At 34.5% G+C, this 19,253-nt stretch overlaps 2 protein-coding genes across 2 annotated transcripts; one reads left to right on the top strand and one right to left on the bottom strand.

Annotated features, from left to right (window-relative positions):
• Window positions 1-1,404: 1,404 nt before the first annotated feature.
• On the top strand, window positions 1,405-4,132 carry LOC132561370 (uncharacterized). Its single transcript, XM_060226099.1, has 3 exons — window positions 1,405-1,436; window positions 2,260-2,396; window positions 3,954-4,132. Exons 1-3 carry the CDS (start codon window positions 1,405-1,407, stop codon window positions 4,130-4,132), a joined length of 348 nt encoding a protein of 115 aa, XP_060082082.1.
• A 465-nt stretch (window positions 4,133-4,597) lies between these two features.
• LOC132561723 (serine/threonine-protein phosphatase 6 regulatory ankyrin repeat subunit C-like) lies at window positions 4,598-7,097 on the bottom strand. The gene is made up of 2 exons (XM_060226428.1): window positions 7,016-7,097; window positions 4,598-6,332 (listed from the first exon to the last, which is right to left on the bottom strand). Exon 2 carries the CDS (start codon window positions 6,255-6,257, stop codon window positions 5,004-5,006), a length of 1,254 nt encoding a protein of 417 aa, XP_060082411.1. The 5' UTR covers window positions 6,258-6,332; window positions 7,016-7,097; the 3' UTR covers window positions 4,598-5,003.
• Window positions 7,098-19,253: the final 12,156 nt, after the last annotated feature.

Here is a 19,253-nt window from a genome sequence, read left to right on the forward strand (position 1 = left end):
AAATCGTCAGGGAAAAAGGACCTATCTGCTTAACTTCTTCAATACAAGGCTCACAACTTATCAATCAGCCCTCGTACATTAGTAGATAAGACACCGTGGTTCACTTTTATTCTCTTGTACACATACTTATTACAAACAAATGATAGCCGCATTGACAGTAATTAGATCAATTGGAATAAATACTTTTCCTAGTCCGGTATATAGAATACTGGATTTCAGTGCAGTCGGGATGCACAACTTACTAGTTTATAAATATACAAGTAAGGAAATCCCGCGAACGGGTTTCGTCGGCCTCGCTCTGACTCGCGTTAATGACTAAAACTTCAAGGATATAAAAACCAGAGAAACAAATCTGATTAAATAAAAATCCTGTCAAAGATATTAAATAATGTTTTTTTGAAGGCGTTTAAATCAGTTAGTTAATACTGGGACATAATTCAATGACTTTCTGATAATTCTCAAACCACTCAAAAAATCCCTCGCCTCAAAAATGAATCGGCATCTCAACTGAAGTCCAGATTTTAATTGTACAACCCATGGTATGATTGAATGGAACATGCTCGAACAGTAAATGTTTCCTTACTGACGAATTTGGAACCGTATGGGATCAATGCACCCCAATCTGAAGAGCGTTAACATACGCAACGGTGAAGGTCGGGTGACATGTGATGGACTCCACGCGTCTGAAAAAGACCCAAGCTGCTAATATTAGCACACATTCAACCTGCGTTAGACAACAAAGAGTATACATCATATATCATAAGTTGAGTAACAAATAAGCAAATTACAGTCAAACGTTCAATATCACACAATTATCAACTGACTAGTATATAATAAATCTTGCTATCGTAGACCTTTGCGAGAAAAGAGCAAAGGTCGTCTGTACTTTTCAAAAGCACATTGTTTGTATAAGGTGTGTATAAAACTGCCCCCTCTATGGAGCAAAGGAAAGGGATCTAAATCTTCATTGCTCTCTTGATTTTGGTTGTGAAACAGCTATATGTATCGGTTTAGGCCGAAACATTTTTTTTCTGTGAGAAATTCTAGTAAATTTCAGGAGATTGGCGGAAATTTCTCCGGGAAGTTGCGATAACTACCGGAAACAGCCGAGTTGAAATGAATTTAAGAAACCCCCTATGGAAATATGAACTCGTCCAACAGCATTTAATAAAGATCAATTTTTCATTGGATGAAAATATACCATTCTAAAACAATATATGAAATTAATGTCATGTATTTTTTAGAAATAGTAAAAAAACAAGCAAAATGAAACAAATTTGATTTAAAGTTACTTGTTTAGCGTTAGCTCTACTAATTTCATTTTGGCAAGAACAGAATGGAAAAGTCCGTGACTGTCTTTGAGCTCGAAAAAGTGTTGAAGGTGGTAAATTCAACCAGGATACAATGATGAACTCGAGTGGATCGCAAAGAAAATGGTATTTATTTGCTTACGGTCTCACTGTGTGATGAAATTGACATTGGTGTAGTTAGGCCTCACATAATAAATTTAGTGCTAGTATTTATATTTTGAAGAATTTTATCGAAATCAAAGCAGGTACATATTTACACACCCTACCAGTTACATTTACATGTTATGTATTTGTTACAACTATTACATGTATAGTTGCCATTAATATAACGTAATTAGGTTAATGTTCTGCTTGCTTTTAAGAAAAAAGTACATGTAGGCCGATACAGTTCACATTTTTCTAAAGCAAGGTACAATAGGCCTTAGCTTACTCCGTAAGGGTAAGGGAATGCTTGAATCATGGATTATTAAGCCCCCACTCTGACCGTCATTTTCCTTCATAATCAAAGAAAAAGTTTTCTGACTTCATTTCCTACACAACTTGTCATTGGAACTTCATGCTTGGGGCATGTGTTCACCATGGCGAGGCTTGTGTCCAGTAAGAAGATTACCGACCTACATACTGGCCTTAGACGGTTACATCTTAAAATCGTTTTCTAGCTTATTCTTCTACTGGCACTGCTAGTCACTGGAACTTACTACATAGGTTTACCTTGGTGAGGCTGTGTCCTGTATTGGAAGTTGGTCACTGACCCACACACTGTCTGATCTACATAAAACAAGTTTGTACTCGATCTCCTGCACTTCTTGTCGCTGGTACTTTGGGGCATGGGTTCACTTGCAGTGCATTCCTAGCATATATTTTCACATACAGTTTGGGAACTGTAATTTGCCAAAAGTGTCTTACTGACTATGAGATGAATATTAATTAAGTTGATTTTTGGTTTTAGTCAAGATGAAGAGAAGGATATGGCACAATTTCACAGACCTGAACTGCTGAATTTCACACACAGTGAGGCAATGAATGAAATAGATCGTATGAACAGAGACCTTAACAATCTGAGAGATGTCATGATAAAACATAGTGGTGAGTAAATATCAAGTACTAACTTCAGCTTGTGGATTTCCCACCTCCCACCCCCACCCAAATATTCCATGAACTTAACTTATAAACATAAAACATATATTTTAAAGCCTTTAAGCTTTTCGAAATTATGAAAATTATGACCGATTTCAAAACTGCTGTACAACCTAGTTTGTTTATAATAATTGTGTTGTAAATCTATTGATCAAATAAAAGAATATCATTAATATTTTGACAAACCTGGTTACCATAAACTTGAATGTATGAATGAGGGATGAGCAGATTAGTTCTCAATACTGCATAAATGCAATTCCTTGAAAAAAAAAAAACAAAAATCCAACAAGAGCCCCTCGAGTGATCTAAGCAGCCACCATCACTTTATCTTTATTTGTTCTTTAAAAGTTAGATATTTTCCTTTCTCTCCTCTGTTCTTGCTCTTAATAATATGAAATTTAAGATAAAATTTGAATTAAGATTTAAAACATGGCCTTACCATCATTGAGAAAAACTGATAACAGAAGATTCTAATCTAGAGTCTTTAATTCTACAACCCAGATAGTATAGTTATATCAATTGTAAACCACTAACTCTATAAGAGTTTGGTGACTTCCGCCTAATCTAATAGATCATTACGTCACATTTCTACCATTATCTACGACGTAACCAACTAATGTTGTTGTTATCAATATATGATGATGTAACAATCTGGGACTGTTGTTCTGAAGACGGGTCGCTTGGACATGTAAGCAACTGTTGCACGAATAAATCGTGAATTGGAAAGGAGCTGCTCGTGTTGTCATCACTCTTGACACGCATTGTTCTTTAAAAGTTAGATATTTTCCTTTCTCTCCTCTGTTCTTGCTCTTAATAATATGAAATTTAAGATAAAATTTAGATTAAAATTTATAAGATAGCAATAAATACCTTTTAACTGCCAAACCTAGATAGTTTCTAGCCACTTTTGTTTTTTAAATTAGTTCAAAATTCAAAAGGGCACAACATTAAAAATGAGGAATCTATGAATGATCCATCTGATGCTTCTGAAGAAATTGTGATCAGAAACATTCTTTCTCAAAATCCATGATGACCACTTATCCGCCATTTTGTTTTTCTGATCAAATGATTGTGCATAACTAGGGACCAAGTTAAGAAAGAAAGTACTTCTCAAAAAAATTGTTTACGGGTGAACAGATGACTGACCATGGATGTAAACAAAACATCTGACTTTCCATAAGGACAGCTCACACATGATTTTATCGTTCATAATTGTTAATAGTTTGTGTCATCATTTTATGGAATGTAAGCTCATCGTAAATTGAATTGATGGCATCAACTTAGATGGATTTTGTGGACTAGCTGTTTGTCTGTGTGGTGTATTCAGTTCACCATAGTGACTGGCAGTATTCAACAATAGATAAGGGCGGAAGAAAATAATTGATCACCTCTGTGAGATATAAACAGAAATATAGTTCCTTTGAAGAATTTTTAAATCAGAGGGGTAAAAGATTCTTGACTTCAGACCAGCAATATGTAAAAATTTATTTGCTTGTCTTTTTTCAGTGCGCTGTCATATGTTGGAAGTTGACTTGGCTACACAGTTCAGCCCTGACCTTCAAGTGGCTCTTAGATCAACAGAGGAGGACTGCAGTCGATGTAAAGAAGCTCTACTAAGACATGAAAATCAAAAGTCCATGATATTAAATGACAGTGAGGACCAAATACATTTGACAGATCAGTGAATTAGTGAATATTTTCAAAATTTTTTTTTCTGTAATGATGAACTTTCTTTAAAAAATGTTATCGCAAGTGAAATATGTCGATATCTTATAAAAACAGTTGGTAATGTTATATTTTAAATAAATATGAAAGAATTGTTAAACAAATGTTGTTCTTAGTGTCATATACAACCAGTAACCAGTTAAGGTAATCCGGACAATCTATTGTGACATCCATTCTTTTGTTTATTGCAACAACAATCCTCTTTTTACTTTTATACACAAACTGTTAGATTTTAAAGAAACTTTAGCCAATTTTAGGAACCAGAAACTACTCAAAACTACATTCCTGATGACTGAAGGTATTATGTGTATACCTTGTTTGTCTTAATTAAACCATCTGTCAGATTTTAATCGATCATTTTAGTAATTATTGGTTTGGCGAAGAAAGAATGATTGTAGCCATCAATCAAGAAAAACAATGACCAATACAGTATCACTCTTTATTTCTTTAGTAATTTGTCCAACTTATTACAAAGAGAATACCTCATATGATTTCATGTTTCAGGGATTTCAGGCCACTGTTACTATCTATAGAAATTGTAGACCAATTTAGAAACATTCCAGTGTATTCATTATGTAAGGGAACCTGATCAACCTGAAACATCACAATAAGCTGAGATGAGCTGTAGTTTCATGGTTCTAAGGTCATGATTCCCCTCCCAAATTAAAGTCAGTGTTCTAGACACTCATTTCTTAAAAAAACTTCGATCAAACTGTCCATAGTTTAAAGTAGGATATAGATATCCCTTTAGCTCTTATGTCAAGGTCAACATTACTTAACAATAATTAATATAAAGGACTGAATACTTTTAAAAAATGATGTTTTCTCATTTCATGTAAAAACCCATGCCTGTTGAATAGTAGAGAAAAAGCAAACCTTCTCAGAATTGTTTTCCTCACTAAATTGTCCACATTTGAATGCTAGAATATCCATCAAACTCTTTGGAATAGGCAAAGTTTCTATTTTTGGCACAATATTCCCAGAAATAAGATTTCGAATTCTGACACAGGCTATGTGCTGAAGTGATCTAGGGTTGCTGCCAGTCTCTATCAATAATTCACAAAGAGCTGGTAGTTTTTGGACTACAAATGGAAATTGTTTTTCCCGAATCCATTTTTCCTTGCTAAAATCATAACCTGACTCAAGGAGAAGATAGACCAACTTCACATTCATACGTGCTGCTGCCAGGTACAAAGGTGACTGACCATTACAGTCAAAGGTCTGGATGTCTACTCCATGTTTAATTAGCAATTTACAAGCATTAATCTTACTGTGATAAAACGCAAGATGGAATGGTGTAAAACCCTGCATGTTTCTCCTGTTTAAGTCCAGATCTTGTGTTAAGAGGATTTCCATCACACTCAGGTATCCACTACTTGCTGCTACATGTAAAGTTGTATTCTGATCCAAAGTTACAGCTTTGACAGAAGAGTGTTTTTCTAGAAGTAGTTCCACAACATGTGGCTGGCCATAGCACACAGCAGTGTGAAGAGCAGTCCAACCCTCTGCATCAACCCTATTCACATCTGCACCATTATCAATTAGTATCTCACACACATTAAGATGACCAAGGCAAGTGGCTGCATGCAGAGGTGTGAAACCATCAGTTTGTGTCACATTCACCACCGCTCCCTTTTGGAGCAGAAGTTGTGTTGTGTCAGTACGCCCGTAAGTTGCTGCCCAGTGAAGAGGTGTTCGGTGGTCTGAGTCCTTGCTGTTGATGTCCACTCCACACTCAATGAGACGGCCTACAATGTTTGAGTAGCCCTTAGACGCAGCCAGGTGTATAGGGTGTCGTAACCACATCGTGTCCTTCTGACACGACATGGTCAGGGAACTGTGGTTTGATATGAGAAGCTCTAACATATCTTCTTGTCCAAGGCAGACGACCCTACAAATTGGACTTGTTCCCCTGCGTTCAAAATTTGGCGAGACACCTTTGATTTGAAGGAGATTCTGTGCGGTGGCCAGATCATGTTGCTCGATAGCTTGCAGTAAAGAATCCTCATCAGTCATATCAGCTTGTGACTCCGAATCTGCTTGATTAAACCAAAAAATATCCATATCGGCAGAAGATTCAGCCATGGTTAGTCCAGTTGAATGTCACCATGCAGTTGTAGGATGGAAAAGACTTGATCTTTCGCTGTACCAAACATAAACCTGTGCAATGCAATCACATAGATCCAGTTAGCACCAGTGCAATTTGATTATGTAACACTTAATTTGAAATTTGTTATGTGTATCATTAAAGACCTAATATTTTACAGTTCTAACTAAATAAAATATTGACACAACTATATAGTTAGATCTTCTTAAATTCGTTGTTGAAATGGTTGCCCCAATTTCACATATTGTGGGAATTTTTACAATGTTAATTTAATGCATATGTACACTGTACAGTACTGTTTTTCTTATTTTTTTTAATTTCACACAAGAATTCAGCAAAAATATTGAAACATGTATCAATTTGAGTTTGCACTAGCTAATATTTATCTGACATAAGAATTCATATTCAACAAAAACAACTGAAGACAAGTTAGGTATTAGTACCTTATGACCAGGCCAAGATTAGCCCAATGTCACATATGACCTGGAGTTATACTCTAAAAGATACTCGTTTGAAATTATAAATACTCACAGAGTCACACGTAATTAACAAAGGACAAAAACTCCATCTTGCAAAAATCTAGACATTCTCGTCTTCAGGCTAAGCGAGAACTTACAGTTACGAGCCCTGTTACTAAGTGAATTTACCAACAGGATTCCCTGTTGAAATGTCTTGCTTCCAAAAAGCACACTTAACCACATTAAATCTGATAGATGCCATCACGAAAAATACGTACCTTCACCTTTTAATTCGATATCGTTACGAGTGACAGGACTGAGACGTTTTTACACTCTTTCTGCATAACAGCTGTCAAGTTTACTAGTACGTCATTCTTTTTCCGGTGTTGGAGAGGTTCACAAACAAGAGTTATCTTTCTTGTGTCACATAACAGATTTATTGCTTCTCTCTTGGATTACTCATGGGTATAACACCAGTGAGAAACCAAGAGAGTGTAGTGAGGTGTCTCATTAATTAATGGTTTTCAGCAATGCGGGTATATTTGCTGTTATTGTCTTACTCTTGTCGATGTTGTTATGATAATAAAATTTCACGGGGAAGTCTCTCAAGTGAGTATTTAAAGAGTTTTTAAAAAAGTTTAGTTACAACTTCCGTTTTCTGTGGTGATTTCTTGTTGGTACATGAGTGGATTCTGTGAATAATTTATCCCTCGTTTTCACTCTTTTGTATTCAATTGTTTGAGACAGTAATCACTGAAAAAATGAAACAGGAACTTCTCTATCATCACAAATCAACAATTAAATATTAGACATCAATGCACATGCATGTCGGATAGAATGATATGAAAAATGTATTCATTTATTTATTAATTTCGAGTCTGGTATAGAGGACTTAGATAGACCGGAACCGACAGAGACAAACGTACATGCACCACGCCCAAATCGTCTAAAACATTAAGATAAGCTTATTTTTGCCGGTTCAGGACTATCAGAATCTTAAATAGCTTCAAACGTGAGCAATTTAGTGAGGAAAACAATTCTGAGAAGGATGCATTTTTCTCTACTATTCAACAAGCATTGGTTTATACATGAAATGAGAAAACATCAGTTTTAAATATACTCAATCCAATATATTAATTATTGTTTGATATTATCATATACAAAGTAATGTTAACCTTGACTTAGCTCAAATTAACTACTCTACCATGAACTAAATTTACTTTACAATGATACAGACTGAATTGAAAACCACCAATTAAAGATTAACATATATATGTCTGAGTTAATGGTCTTGTCTCCTGTTACTTACAGAAAAACTCTGTGTGCTATTTCTTCAACAGTAATTAAAGCTATTTGTCTTATAAATTATTATTGTAAACAGATAAAGTTTAGTTTGCACTCATTGGTGAAATAATTATTTTATTTTTGAATATCAATACTTTATGATATGGACATGATAAAACACGTTAATAGGTTTTTACTATGTATACTATCCTATAATTCAATGCAGCTATAGAATTTGCTCACCATGTGTTATATAACGATGATTTAATCTGTGCTCCGTCACGTTCCCGATTTGAAATGCTTTGTAATGAGAGCCCTTATTGGAGAGTGTGAATAGTATTATGTTTCATGGCGTAGTACAGTTTACTGGGTAACAGTAAATTCCACTTTATTATATAAAAACTGCTCATGATCTGTATTACAGTAGAATTGTATTCTTCTCTAACCACGCTGCCCTAAACACATAGTCTGTACTTTGTAGATAACATCTATTAATAACATAAAGGGGTAATTTTTTATCATTGCACACCTGAAAACATTGCTACGGTATCTAAGGGAACGGCAGGAAAACGTCTCATTAATGATTCACAACTATTGTTTCAGTAATAATCCGTACAGGTATCGATGACCCAGGTACGGTTTAGTAAGCCTGAACAGTGAACTACCCGTCCACTCCACGTAACCCTCCCGTTATAAATAGCTCTGATTATCGATTGAGGTGCCACAACGCTAACGAAAACAAGGAAGTGGTCGGACGGATTAACTATACCTACATACACCTAGAAACTCTGTTCACAGTCTTAACGGGTGAGTGATAATTAATTTATTTCATGCAACGATTGTACAGTCTTAGATAAAAAAAACGAGCATACAAGTACTTAGTATAATCATTCAAGCGGGTAGTGAGAAGGAAGGAAACTAGTATCTGTCGAACATTTACACGCAAGTAAATCGCGTCGGTGGGCCGCGTGGAAGGCGTTTGTGATAGAGCTTCTTAAAAACACTTATCAATGGTATGGTACATATGATGTCCAAGATCAGTGGTGTAGACTTGTTTGTAAATATACAAAACATTTTCTGTGTGTCAACAACACGATTGTGATAGACCTGCTATCTGATGTAAACAACGATATCCAGTTCACCGTACGTAGTCACCCTCTTTATATTCTAGGTTTTTATGCGGTATAGAAGTGGCATATTTTCACTAAAACTGGTGGCGTTGTGATATCTAACCATATAGTATTACTTTTAATTATGTCATTGTTGTAAGGCTTGAATTGAAAGCAGTATCAGAATTAGCATAATTATCAGGATATTGTTTCAAATTCTTAAAAAAATGTACGTTTTACTATAACAATTAGAATGAAAGAATCTAGCCATTGATATCGACAATTGTTATCGGTGATATGTGATGGAACTGTCATGTCTTGAACTATTAAAACGACTCTCAAATAACAAGTGCTCTTTGACTGAATTACCTGTCTAAAATCAGTCCAACATGTGTCTTTACTGTTTCATGGATCCTATATGTTTATATAAAATACACAGAGATAGTTTGTTGCAGCTAGCGCTGCTATTCGTGTTTATTGATACATTTTACAGTTCAGTGAACAAAATATTAATTTCACACTTCATTGATGTTCCGATCCGTCACTGACATCGTTACCTTGACCAGTAAAATAGATAACACTGGGTATACCAGTAAGTGTATACACTATGGATACGGAGAGACAGTGACATATATCAACCCCATCCTGTTACTAGGGCAGAATTTTATAGCTGGCTACAAAAACAGCCTATTGTAAAGCTTAGAATATTCAGTGACATATACACCAAGGATACCGAAACTCACTTAAGAAACGTATAAAGCCACGAGGTTGAAAGACACTTACATACCAAGGTAGGCTGAAAGTCTTTTAAGAAACGTATATAAACACGAGGCTGAAAACCAACCAGAAACTTATATACAAGTGAGACTAAAAGTCACCTAGAAACCTATATATCAAGGAAGACTGAAAGTCACCTAGAAACCTATATACCAAGGAAGACAGAAAGTCACCTACGAAACGTACATACCCACGAGACTGAAAGTCACTTACGAAACGTACATACCCACGAGACTGAAAGTCACTTGAGAAACTTCTTAAGGAGGCTAAAGTCACTTAAGAAGAACTGGCGTATGAATCCAAAAGATAATTAAAATTTTTAAATGTCATGAGAAAACTGAGTGACAAAACCATTAATGTTGATAATGGTCATCTGTAGATATAGATACTGGAATGTCTGACGAAATCTTTAGTTGTAGAAATGTCAGATTTTCTGAAACAATAACAAACGTGGCGGTGTTGGCTTACACATTTTCGTAATCTTTAAAAAAAATATTGATGAATTCTTTTCTGTATAGAGACAAATTTATCGGGCTGAAAAAAAAACCCATTTAGCGATTTTTAAACCGTAAACTATTCTCAAACTCTGCTAAACATCTGGCTGTTGGTTTACTGCTTTCCCGAGATGTGTCATGTTTGATGTTTATTTTATAATCAACCACTTGGAACACACTAAAATGCGTCTTTACGAAATAAAAATCTTGACATTGTGCCTTTATTGAACGAATACTGTCGTAAAAACAAGTGTGTATTATTTATTGTTATACTATTTATAGGCCTGATCAAAACCAGCTACACTAGAATTGCTTATATTATACGTGTAAGTCTTGCACGAACCTGCATTTTCTCGGTAATGATTAGGAAGTTGGTAATAATGTTATCTGTATTTTTTGTAGTTTATATCTGTAAACAAGTGATATATTTCAGTTTATGTTGATATCATTGTTTATACATAGACTACCTGTTTGATTTTTTCCCTATTAAGAGATCTTTATTACAAAGTACCTATTCCATGTTGAATATTTGATAAGTTAGCTGTCGTTGCTAATGTAAGCAGCTCTCGTACATATCAAAATATATCAGATACTGCGTGTGAATTAATCTCCGAAAGTGGAGATTCTTGTACTCTGTTTTAACAGATAAAGTAGTCGTATTTTCATGTAAAAGGAGAAGAAGCTGTAACGCCCGTTTCTATGATAATACATTACAAGTTGTTGGTAAAATTATTCATTTAGGTATCCTTTTGAACAATAAACAGAAAGAACGAAATTAGCTTGTAGCGAAAGAAAAAGTGGTACTATGACCATTTTACGCTACAGTGCACACCAATGTGCTTCGAACTCATAAAACAATTTCCATGATTTTAAAAATTAAAGTTTTCCCTTCTGAATTGTACGGATAGAAACTTTGGATGGTTCCGAATACTGAACAATTAATGCTGGAGAAGATCCATCATTTTATTGTTGAATATATCCAGGATCTAGGTAAGGGAACAAGAACTTATATGTACACCTCTTTACTTGGATGGAAGACTTTGGAAGCTTATATAGATATCGAAAAAACCTGTTGTTTCAACGCAGGTTATGTAATATGAATGAAATTCTTTAACATGCAGGATTTTTATTCTAAGATTTTTTTTTACAGTTTATGAATGTACCAAAAAGTTCATATCGTCAGGATTTTTAAAAAGTATACTTTATTTGAACATATCTAACTATTTCTAAATGATGGTACTTTCCCAGATATAGCGTATTGGAAGTCATTAGTGTGTAAATCTGTAAGTGATTACGAGACAGACGCTTGGTAACAAAGAACATCTAACGACGCTGACTTCTCACGATTTTTGTTGTTATACAAAGGTTTGAATCCACAGTATCCATGAGGCTTAGCTCTGTGTCATCCAACTTATCTGGACAATGTTTGGTATATAATCATAATAATGGTATCTGTACGGGTCTCGAATACACAGTTTTTGTGTCACAATTGTGTTTGCTTCTATACAGATATAGTAAGTCAAGTTATTTTACATTGTTTTGAAACAGAAAACATCCGTGATGATCTGTGGTGTGTAATCACCTTTGTTCAAATATTGAATCTAGTTTATACATTTATTTACATTCTTTTCCAGAATTTACAATAACTTGCATTTTATTGGAAGGTCATCTTACCTACCAATTAAACAAATTTGATTTGAAACAAACAACCGTTGGCTGAACTCAATACATACTATAAAAAATGTTTGACTTGTATATATAATTTAAAATTAAAGTTGATTTTAGTAGAATAAATTATGAATGATCTGTTATAAACCTTTGTGTTTATATTTGGTTTCTTTATACATATTTACACACAGGTACATTGGTATTCTGTTCAAACATATTTACGTTAAGAACATGAAATATATGTACCACGTATTTATATAATAATTATAACATTAGACTTTTGAAAACAAATTTGAAATCTGTATGTAATTGAATTTCTTCTAAGTATAACTTGATACTTACTACTGATTTTGTATATATAACTGTTTATGTGAGCATGTGTTTAACTGTTGACAGCGCAAATTCCTTTGCACTCATCATTTTTGAGGTAGTAAAGTAAATAATGATAATAACTGTTACTTACTTGAGACAGAGAGATGACGAGTATGATATATCTGTTGTTACTTACAGGATAGAGAGAGATGACGAGTATGATATATCTATTGTTACAGGGTAAAGAGAGATGACGAGTATGATATATCTGTTGTTACTTACAGGGTAAAGAGAGATGACGAGTATGATATATCTATTGTTACTTACAGGGTAAAGAGAGATGACGAGTATGATATATCTATTGTTACTTACAGGGTAAAGAGAGATGACGAGTATGATATATCTATTGTTACTTACAGGGTAAAGAGAGATGACGAGTATGATATGTCTATTGTTACTTACAGGGTAAAGAGAGATGACGAGTATGATATATCTATTGTTACTTACAGGGTAAAGAGAGATGACGAGTATGATATATCTATTGTTACTTACAAGCTAAAGAGAGATGACGAGTATGATATATCTATTGTTACTTACAGGGTAAAGAGAGATGACGAGTATGATATATCTATTGTTACTTACAGGGTAAAGAGAGATGACGAGTATGATATATCTATTGTTACTTACAAGGTAAAGAGAGATGACGAGTATGATATATCTATTGTTACTTACAGGGTAAAGAGAGATGACGAGTATGATATATCTATTGTTACTTACAGGGTAAAGAGAGATGACGAGTATGATATATCTATTGTTACTTACAGGGTAGAGAGAGATGACGAGTATGATATATCTATTGTTACTTACAGGGTAAAGAGAGATGACGAGTATGATATATCTATTGTTACTTACAGGGTAGAGAGAGATGACGAGTATGATACATCTATTGTTACTTACAGGGTAAAGAGAGATGACGAGTATGATATATCTATTGTTACTTACAGGGTAAAGAGAGATGACGAGTATGATATATCTATTGTTACTTACAGGGTAAAGAGAGATGACGAGTATGATATATCTATTGTTACTTACAGGGTAAAGAGAGATGACGAGTATGATATATCTATTGTTACTTACTATTGTTACTTACAAGGGTAAAGAGAGATGACGAGTATGATATATCTATTGTTACTTACAGGGTAAAGAGAGATGACGAGTATGTTATGTAACATACGTTTTGTTCAATTCCATGGATCGTTTATTTTGACGAGCCTACGTTTAATACGAGATAAATGAGACGGGGATACATAATTTACATTCTAGAGGACGTCTGGAGTACAAAATCAATTTTCTGATGAGTTTCATAATTCACATATTAGAGGAAACCATTATAATATGTAATAATTATATAAGTTTATTTCGATGATAATATAATTTTTGTCACAAGTATTACATATATATTTACCAATGTTACAGACCTACATAGTCAAGAAATAACTCGATGTATTCACAAACCGTTAAGAAAATATTTGTATGTACTTTATGTCAAAAGTAAAGTTTTGTCAATGTATTTAGATAAATAGAAGTATAGAACTTAATCTTCAACTCTAAACTAATTGATATACAGGTTGTACAAACACTTTATACTAGTCGTTTATACAGCCCAGTGGGTGTTGTACTACACAGTCGGTTTGCTCGAAAACTGAACACGTGCTTAGACAGAAGACGTGAACGGGGTATGTGTGCGATACAAGCATTTTAACATAGTTATCTTGATATTTATTGATTGGCGAAAAATCTTTATAACGTTAGAAATAATAATATAATAATAATTGGATCGTCTTTTATTATCACATATTATTTACGCGCTAATGAAGCGATTTAGTTTTAGACAAGTCCCATGCACACCGTATAAAGTTTTAGCATGTTGCCTTAAAGTAAAAGGTTACAGGCTGTTATGTGACCTTTGTGTACAGTCAGTGTATCCGATCACCCGCACAGACCCTCTTTAGAACCGTATGACCAAATTAAATAGTAATGTAATTCTCGACTCCCGTACTGGGAACAATACAGTTTACTTTAATACATATGTATTAAAAAAGACTGTTATTTTACAGAGCGGACTTTAATCCAAATCCCCTGACTGCACAATAGAGCCAGTCTTTGTTGTAAACGTCATGCGTTACCTACCTAAACAATTGTGTAGGTATATTGATTGTGTGTAGTTCCCCCGATACTTGTACACGGTAGTGTGGCCGTGAAAATGTGTCCGTCGGTTTGATAACAGTCTGTGTTAATTTCAGGACATATCGGAATGCTGACCATGTGAGGTGCTCTCCTTCCGGGCCTAATTTCTATGCAACACAGGAGCACTGAGGTAAGTTTGCTGCCTCCTGGAAACATACATGTTCTTTATATCATATTAATGTAAGTAAATGGGTGACGATTGCGTTGATATGTACATTTTATGTTATACAAGTTTAAACGTATATGTTCGATAACCCGACAAGTCTCGTCCCTGATAAAATTAACCCATACCCCACATCACATACCTCCATATTTAAGTAACTCAATCCATACCCCCATCTCATTCCTGGTTTACCGTTCTACGTCCCTCCCTCGTTACCCAGACCTCACTCTCACCCTGGTCTCATTAGCTGTACTTTATTCGACATTATTTACCATATCATCGGTAATTGAACAAATGTTAAAAGGTAGGTCATCTTAAAAGAAAACAAAACTTGATAGAAGTTTAACTGTATACCTTGGAATACATATTTATCATGATTACCAAACTTCGATGAAGATTTCGTTCTATTTACTAGAACACTTTCAAATTTTGATTTCAGTGTCATCGTTGCTACTTGTTTGCATACAATATATATACCCGAGTTAAATATGTTCCCTTTGGAAATTCTTACGATCTTCTGTAAAGTGAAATAATTTGGACGTTACCACCAAAACCTGCCAGTGGGAAGAAAATAGACTGCAGCGTACTTCTCTGTCGTTTAATTATTTATGTAATTTGTGTAAGAATGAAGCTTAACTGGCATATGTCCTGTGTTAGATTATACTTAATATGGTTACAATACAGGATAATTATAACACCATGTACATGTGTGTATACCTGTACATTTATTCTATAAAATATGTCACAATTGCATTTGCAGTTATATGCAGTTAATTGGCAAGTCTGCAAATGGCTCGAAGTTTCATATCCTTCTTTTAGATAGGAATGAAGATAACGCTAGCTGACAACAAGCAGACAGATAGGGTGTATTTAAAATACATGTAGTATATATTATATAGTTAATATCATGGCGAAAAATCAAGACAAAACCACGTGATTGTTTAGTTATCGTATTTTTAATTCTACATTTGATAGTATGTAATTTAGTATACATGGAGGTTATATTAAGATAAAAAATATAACCAATTAAACAATAATTTTTTTTTATCTATGTTTCAACCCTTATAAACAGGACAGTTAAACTTGTAAAAATATGACAGGAAAACTTTAACGTTTAAATAGTCACATAATATACACGGCCGGAAAAACTAAACTTGACCAGTAAAAATAAGCTTCTGTCCTAATGGTGTAAATAGAAACAGATCAAACTAACATGGCGTTGCTACAGTTGTACCTTTCTAGCACGGCTGAATGGACTGTTTCTTTACAATAATGTCCATATTTACAGATATACAACCAGTCATAAACATGTAACACTGGTGTTACATATACTGATTAATATCAACACAAACACAATAATGGCACAAAGAAAACTCACGCTGTTATCTCGTTTACAAATTTAAAACGAATAACGTAAAATGAAATACAACAATCAAAATTCTATCGCCTTCCAGTGTAAAGTCAATATGTCACGACTTTTCACAGATTTAGAACAAATACACGTGTCCTGGATATTCAATTACACAGTATTACCTGATGGTTATAGGGTTTGAAATGAATTGTATATTTGTTTACAGTGTGATATATATTGCTGGTTGATTAAACTTGGTGTTTACTTTTAACCCTTGACAGACAGTCATAATTTGAATAATTACGAATGTAAACATGGGGATGTCAACTTGTCATGAATGCTAATTACATAGACCCAAATATTTCATGTCTAATTTTCGGTGTCAGTGTTGAGATAAAGGGAAACTATCATTGTCAAACTTTAATTTGTGTCCGAAGGGTGACCATTCATAGTGAAACACGCTAATCAGTCACGAAATGCGATGATTGCCAGATAAGCATTGTAATTTCTCCTCTCGACAGTTCAGAAGGCGGTCACGTGTACAATATTTTTTAATTTAAACCCCGGGCTAATTGTTCAACCATATCATTATTAATCTGTTAAAAATAAAACCAAAGCGAGGGACACACGACAATAGCCTATGGTGTCATTGATATGGAACCTCCGTTTTCTTATAAGGCATGACCAATCGACATCGAAGAACAAATAAACTTGCATTGTATGCCTTTTCCTCGTTTACAACCATCAAAATCATTACGCCCTATTTATTTTTAATCAGTTTTATTTTGTCTTTCTTGACGTTTATTTAATCATTGTTCTGCACGTGTGTATGAAAGATGAAAATGTGCAGTCTCTTTCACGCTTAAATTACAATGAAACTTTCATTTTTGCCAATGGAATGGACTAAAGTTTCAGCCTTTTTAAACAAGCTTTCCTCTATGACATAGACTTATATAGTATTTACACATTTGTACTGATAACGCATTGAATCCAGATAGTTTTGTATTTTTATCGGATCTTTGATATATATACAAATTCAAGATAGATATAAATACCTGCACGAAAATATATGTCAGAAATTGATTTGTATATAACACACGTCTAAGGACTGCACAACAAACCGCTTCCAGAGTAAACATATAAAGACCCATGTACCAAACTGGACCCATACTACGTCAGTGGCGTGCGTCCTGTTGTATCAAGGGAACATTAAAAAAAGAGAAAATTACGCCACCTTTATGTTACACTTAAACAAAATGGTTTAAGCTACACGACGCGTATTCTCGAAATCCCGGGGGTTAAGGTCACACCTACAGAGAGTGTCAAAGATGAAACTCGCAATGACAATTAGACAGCTGACTTAGTCGCGCTGGTAATAAGCTGTACATTCTTTACTAGTTACTACCGCGTGGGGCGCACAGTGTCTGTGAAATAGGAAGATATTCCAAAACATAATTAGGTTTCAATGTTACGGAAATTGTAATAATAAACATTATACACCTGACTGCCTCGATAGAAATATGAATCTATAGTCTACTACATGGGTTTATTGTCAGTAATAAAATCAATCCTACGACAATGAAATAGACGCATTTAAAAAGATAAAATTTGGATGGGCTTTGAGTTAATTATCACATCAAAAACAGAACTGTTTGGCATATCGACCCATTGTGTTGTTTAGAAATAATAGTCGTAAAAAATTTCGCTAGCAGTGTTGAACATAATACGATAACATATATGCATAAAACTATGCAGGGGCTATAATGAGAATGAATCTTTTATAACTTAGAGACAAAGTGTTAAACAAAATAACGATAATATTGTAATGTGATACAATACGTACAGGAAACATGATACCATTTACAAACACTTGTACATGTTTTAGAACAAACTTAGTCTGAACGGTTCTGGCTAGACGTGATTTTATCTTGTTTTGGTAGCGGACTCATAGTCAGAGTTTCTCTCTGCATTAAAACGGCAAATTCTAGCGACCCCAGCAAGGTTCAGCACTCAGTCAATGTATAATAGTTTTCAACATTTGCGATAGTTATAAATAATACATTGATGGAACATTTTTTTTACCAACTTGCATATGGGTCCAAGCAATAAAATAACCAAGTATTTCCAATAATTTCCCTCGACAATGTTACTTTCCAGCATATGTCAGCCATTATTCGGAATTTTTTCTCTAATTCTTCAGCTTGCCTTGTCACAGGCTTGATAAAGTAGAAAACATCCCCGTTTCATAAATCTGGAAAGAAATTTTATCTCAAGTAGGACCCCTTTTCCCTTTTCACCACTCATTCAATCGTACATGTATCACACTAGATAGGTGGCAAGTCTGTTGTCGTAGTGATGTGACAGGCTGGATATATCATAGACAAATAGTGTAGGTCTGTTTTTATATTGTCATAACATTCATAGTGTGTCCAGATTCTGAACGGAATGTCCCGTCATCAGTAGACCTGGTCACCCTATGGCCTTATCGGCGGCTGTTGCTAAGAAGTGAAACAAACACAAAACAACAATATAATTAACAATATGTTAGGTGACATCTCTCTACGACTGAATGAAATCGTTTGAGATAATTGCACAATCGATATACATTATCCTGTATATATATACAGCGTGGCTGTCGGGCAATGGCGCATCGTTGCGCAGAATACGACAATACTTAACTTCATCCTCTAGAGATTAACTGTATGAAGTAGTGGAAGATCTTTTTATATAAACTCGTTCGAGCTTTTACAACAAAAAACCGGAGCTGACCGTGACCCAGGATAATCGCAGCAGATAAATTCTCTTGCCAAAAACAGATAAAAAACTTCTCATAACTTCAAGGAAATAATCCATTTGTCATATCAGGACGATCCTTTGCTTTTCATCGTTGTATTTACGTATGTTAAGTAATATCTGTCATTACGTATGCTGACATTTGTCATAAATCGAAAGGACTAATCTGATATCACACGCGCATGAAATTGAACTCTGATTTAAAGACGATTAACAAAACCAACGTTTGGTTGAAGAGAGACAAATGGCGGAATCAATCGCACCTGTCACACGGACAGATAAACTCAATAGAGATAGATGTGACGTGCACGGGGATCA

The sequence above is a fragment of the Ylistrum balloti genome, unplaced genomic scaffold (genome assembly GCF_031769215.1).
Source record: "Ylistrum balloti isolate Yb309-2 unplaced genomic scaffold, AGI_CSIRO_Ybal_v1 Utg369668, whole genome shotgun sequence".
Taxonomy (NCBI): Eukaryota; Metazoa; Mollusca; class Bivalvia; order Pectinida; family Pectinidae; genus Ylistrum; species Ylistrum balloti.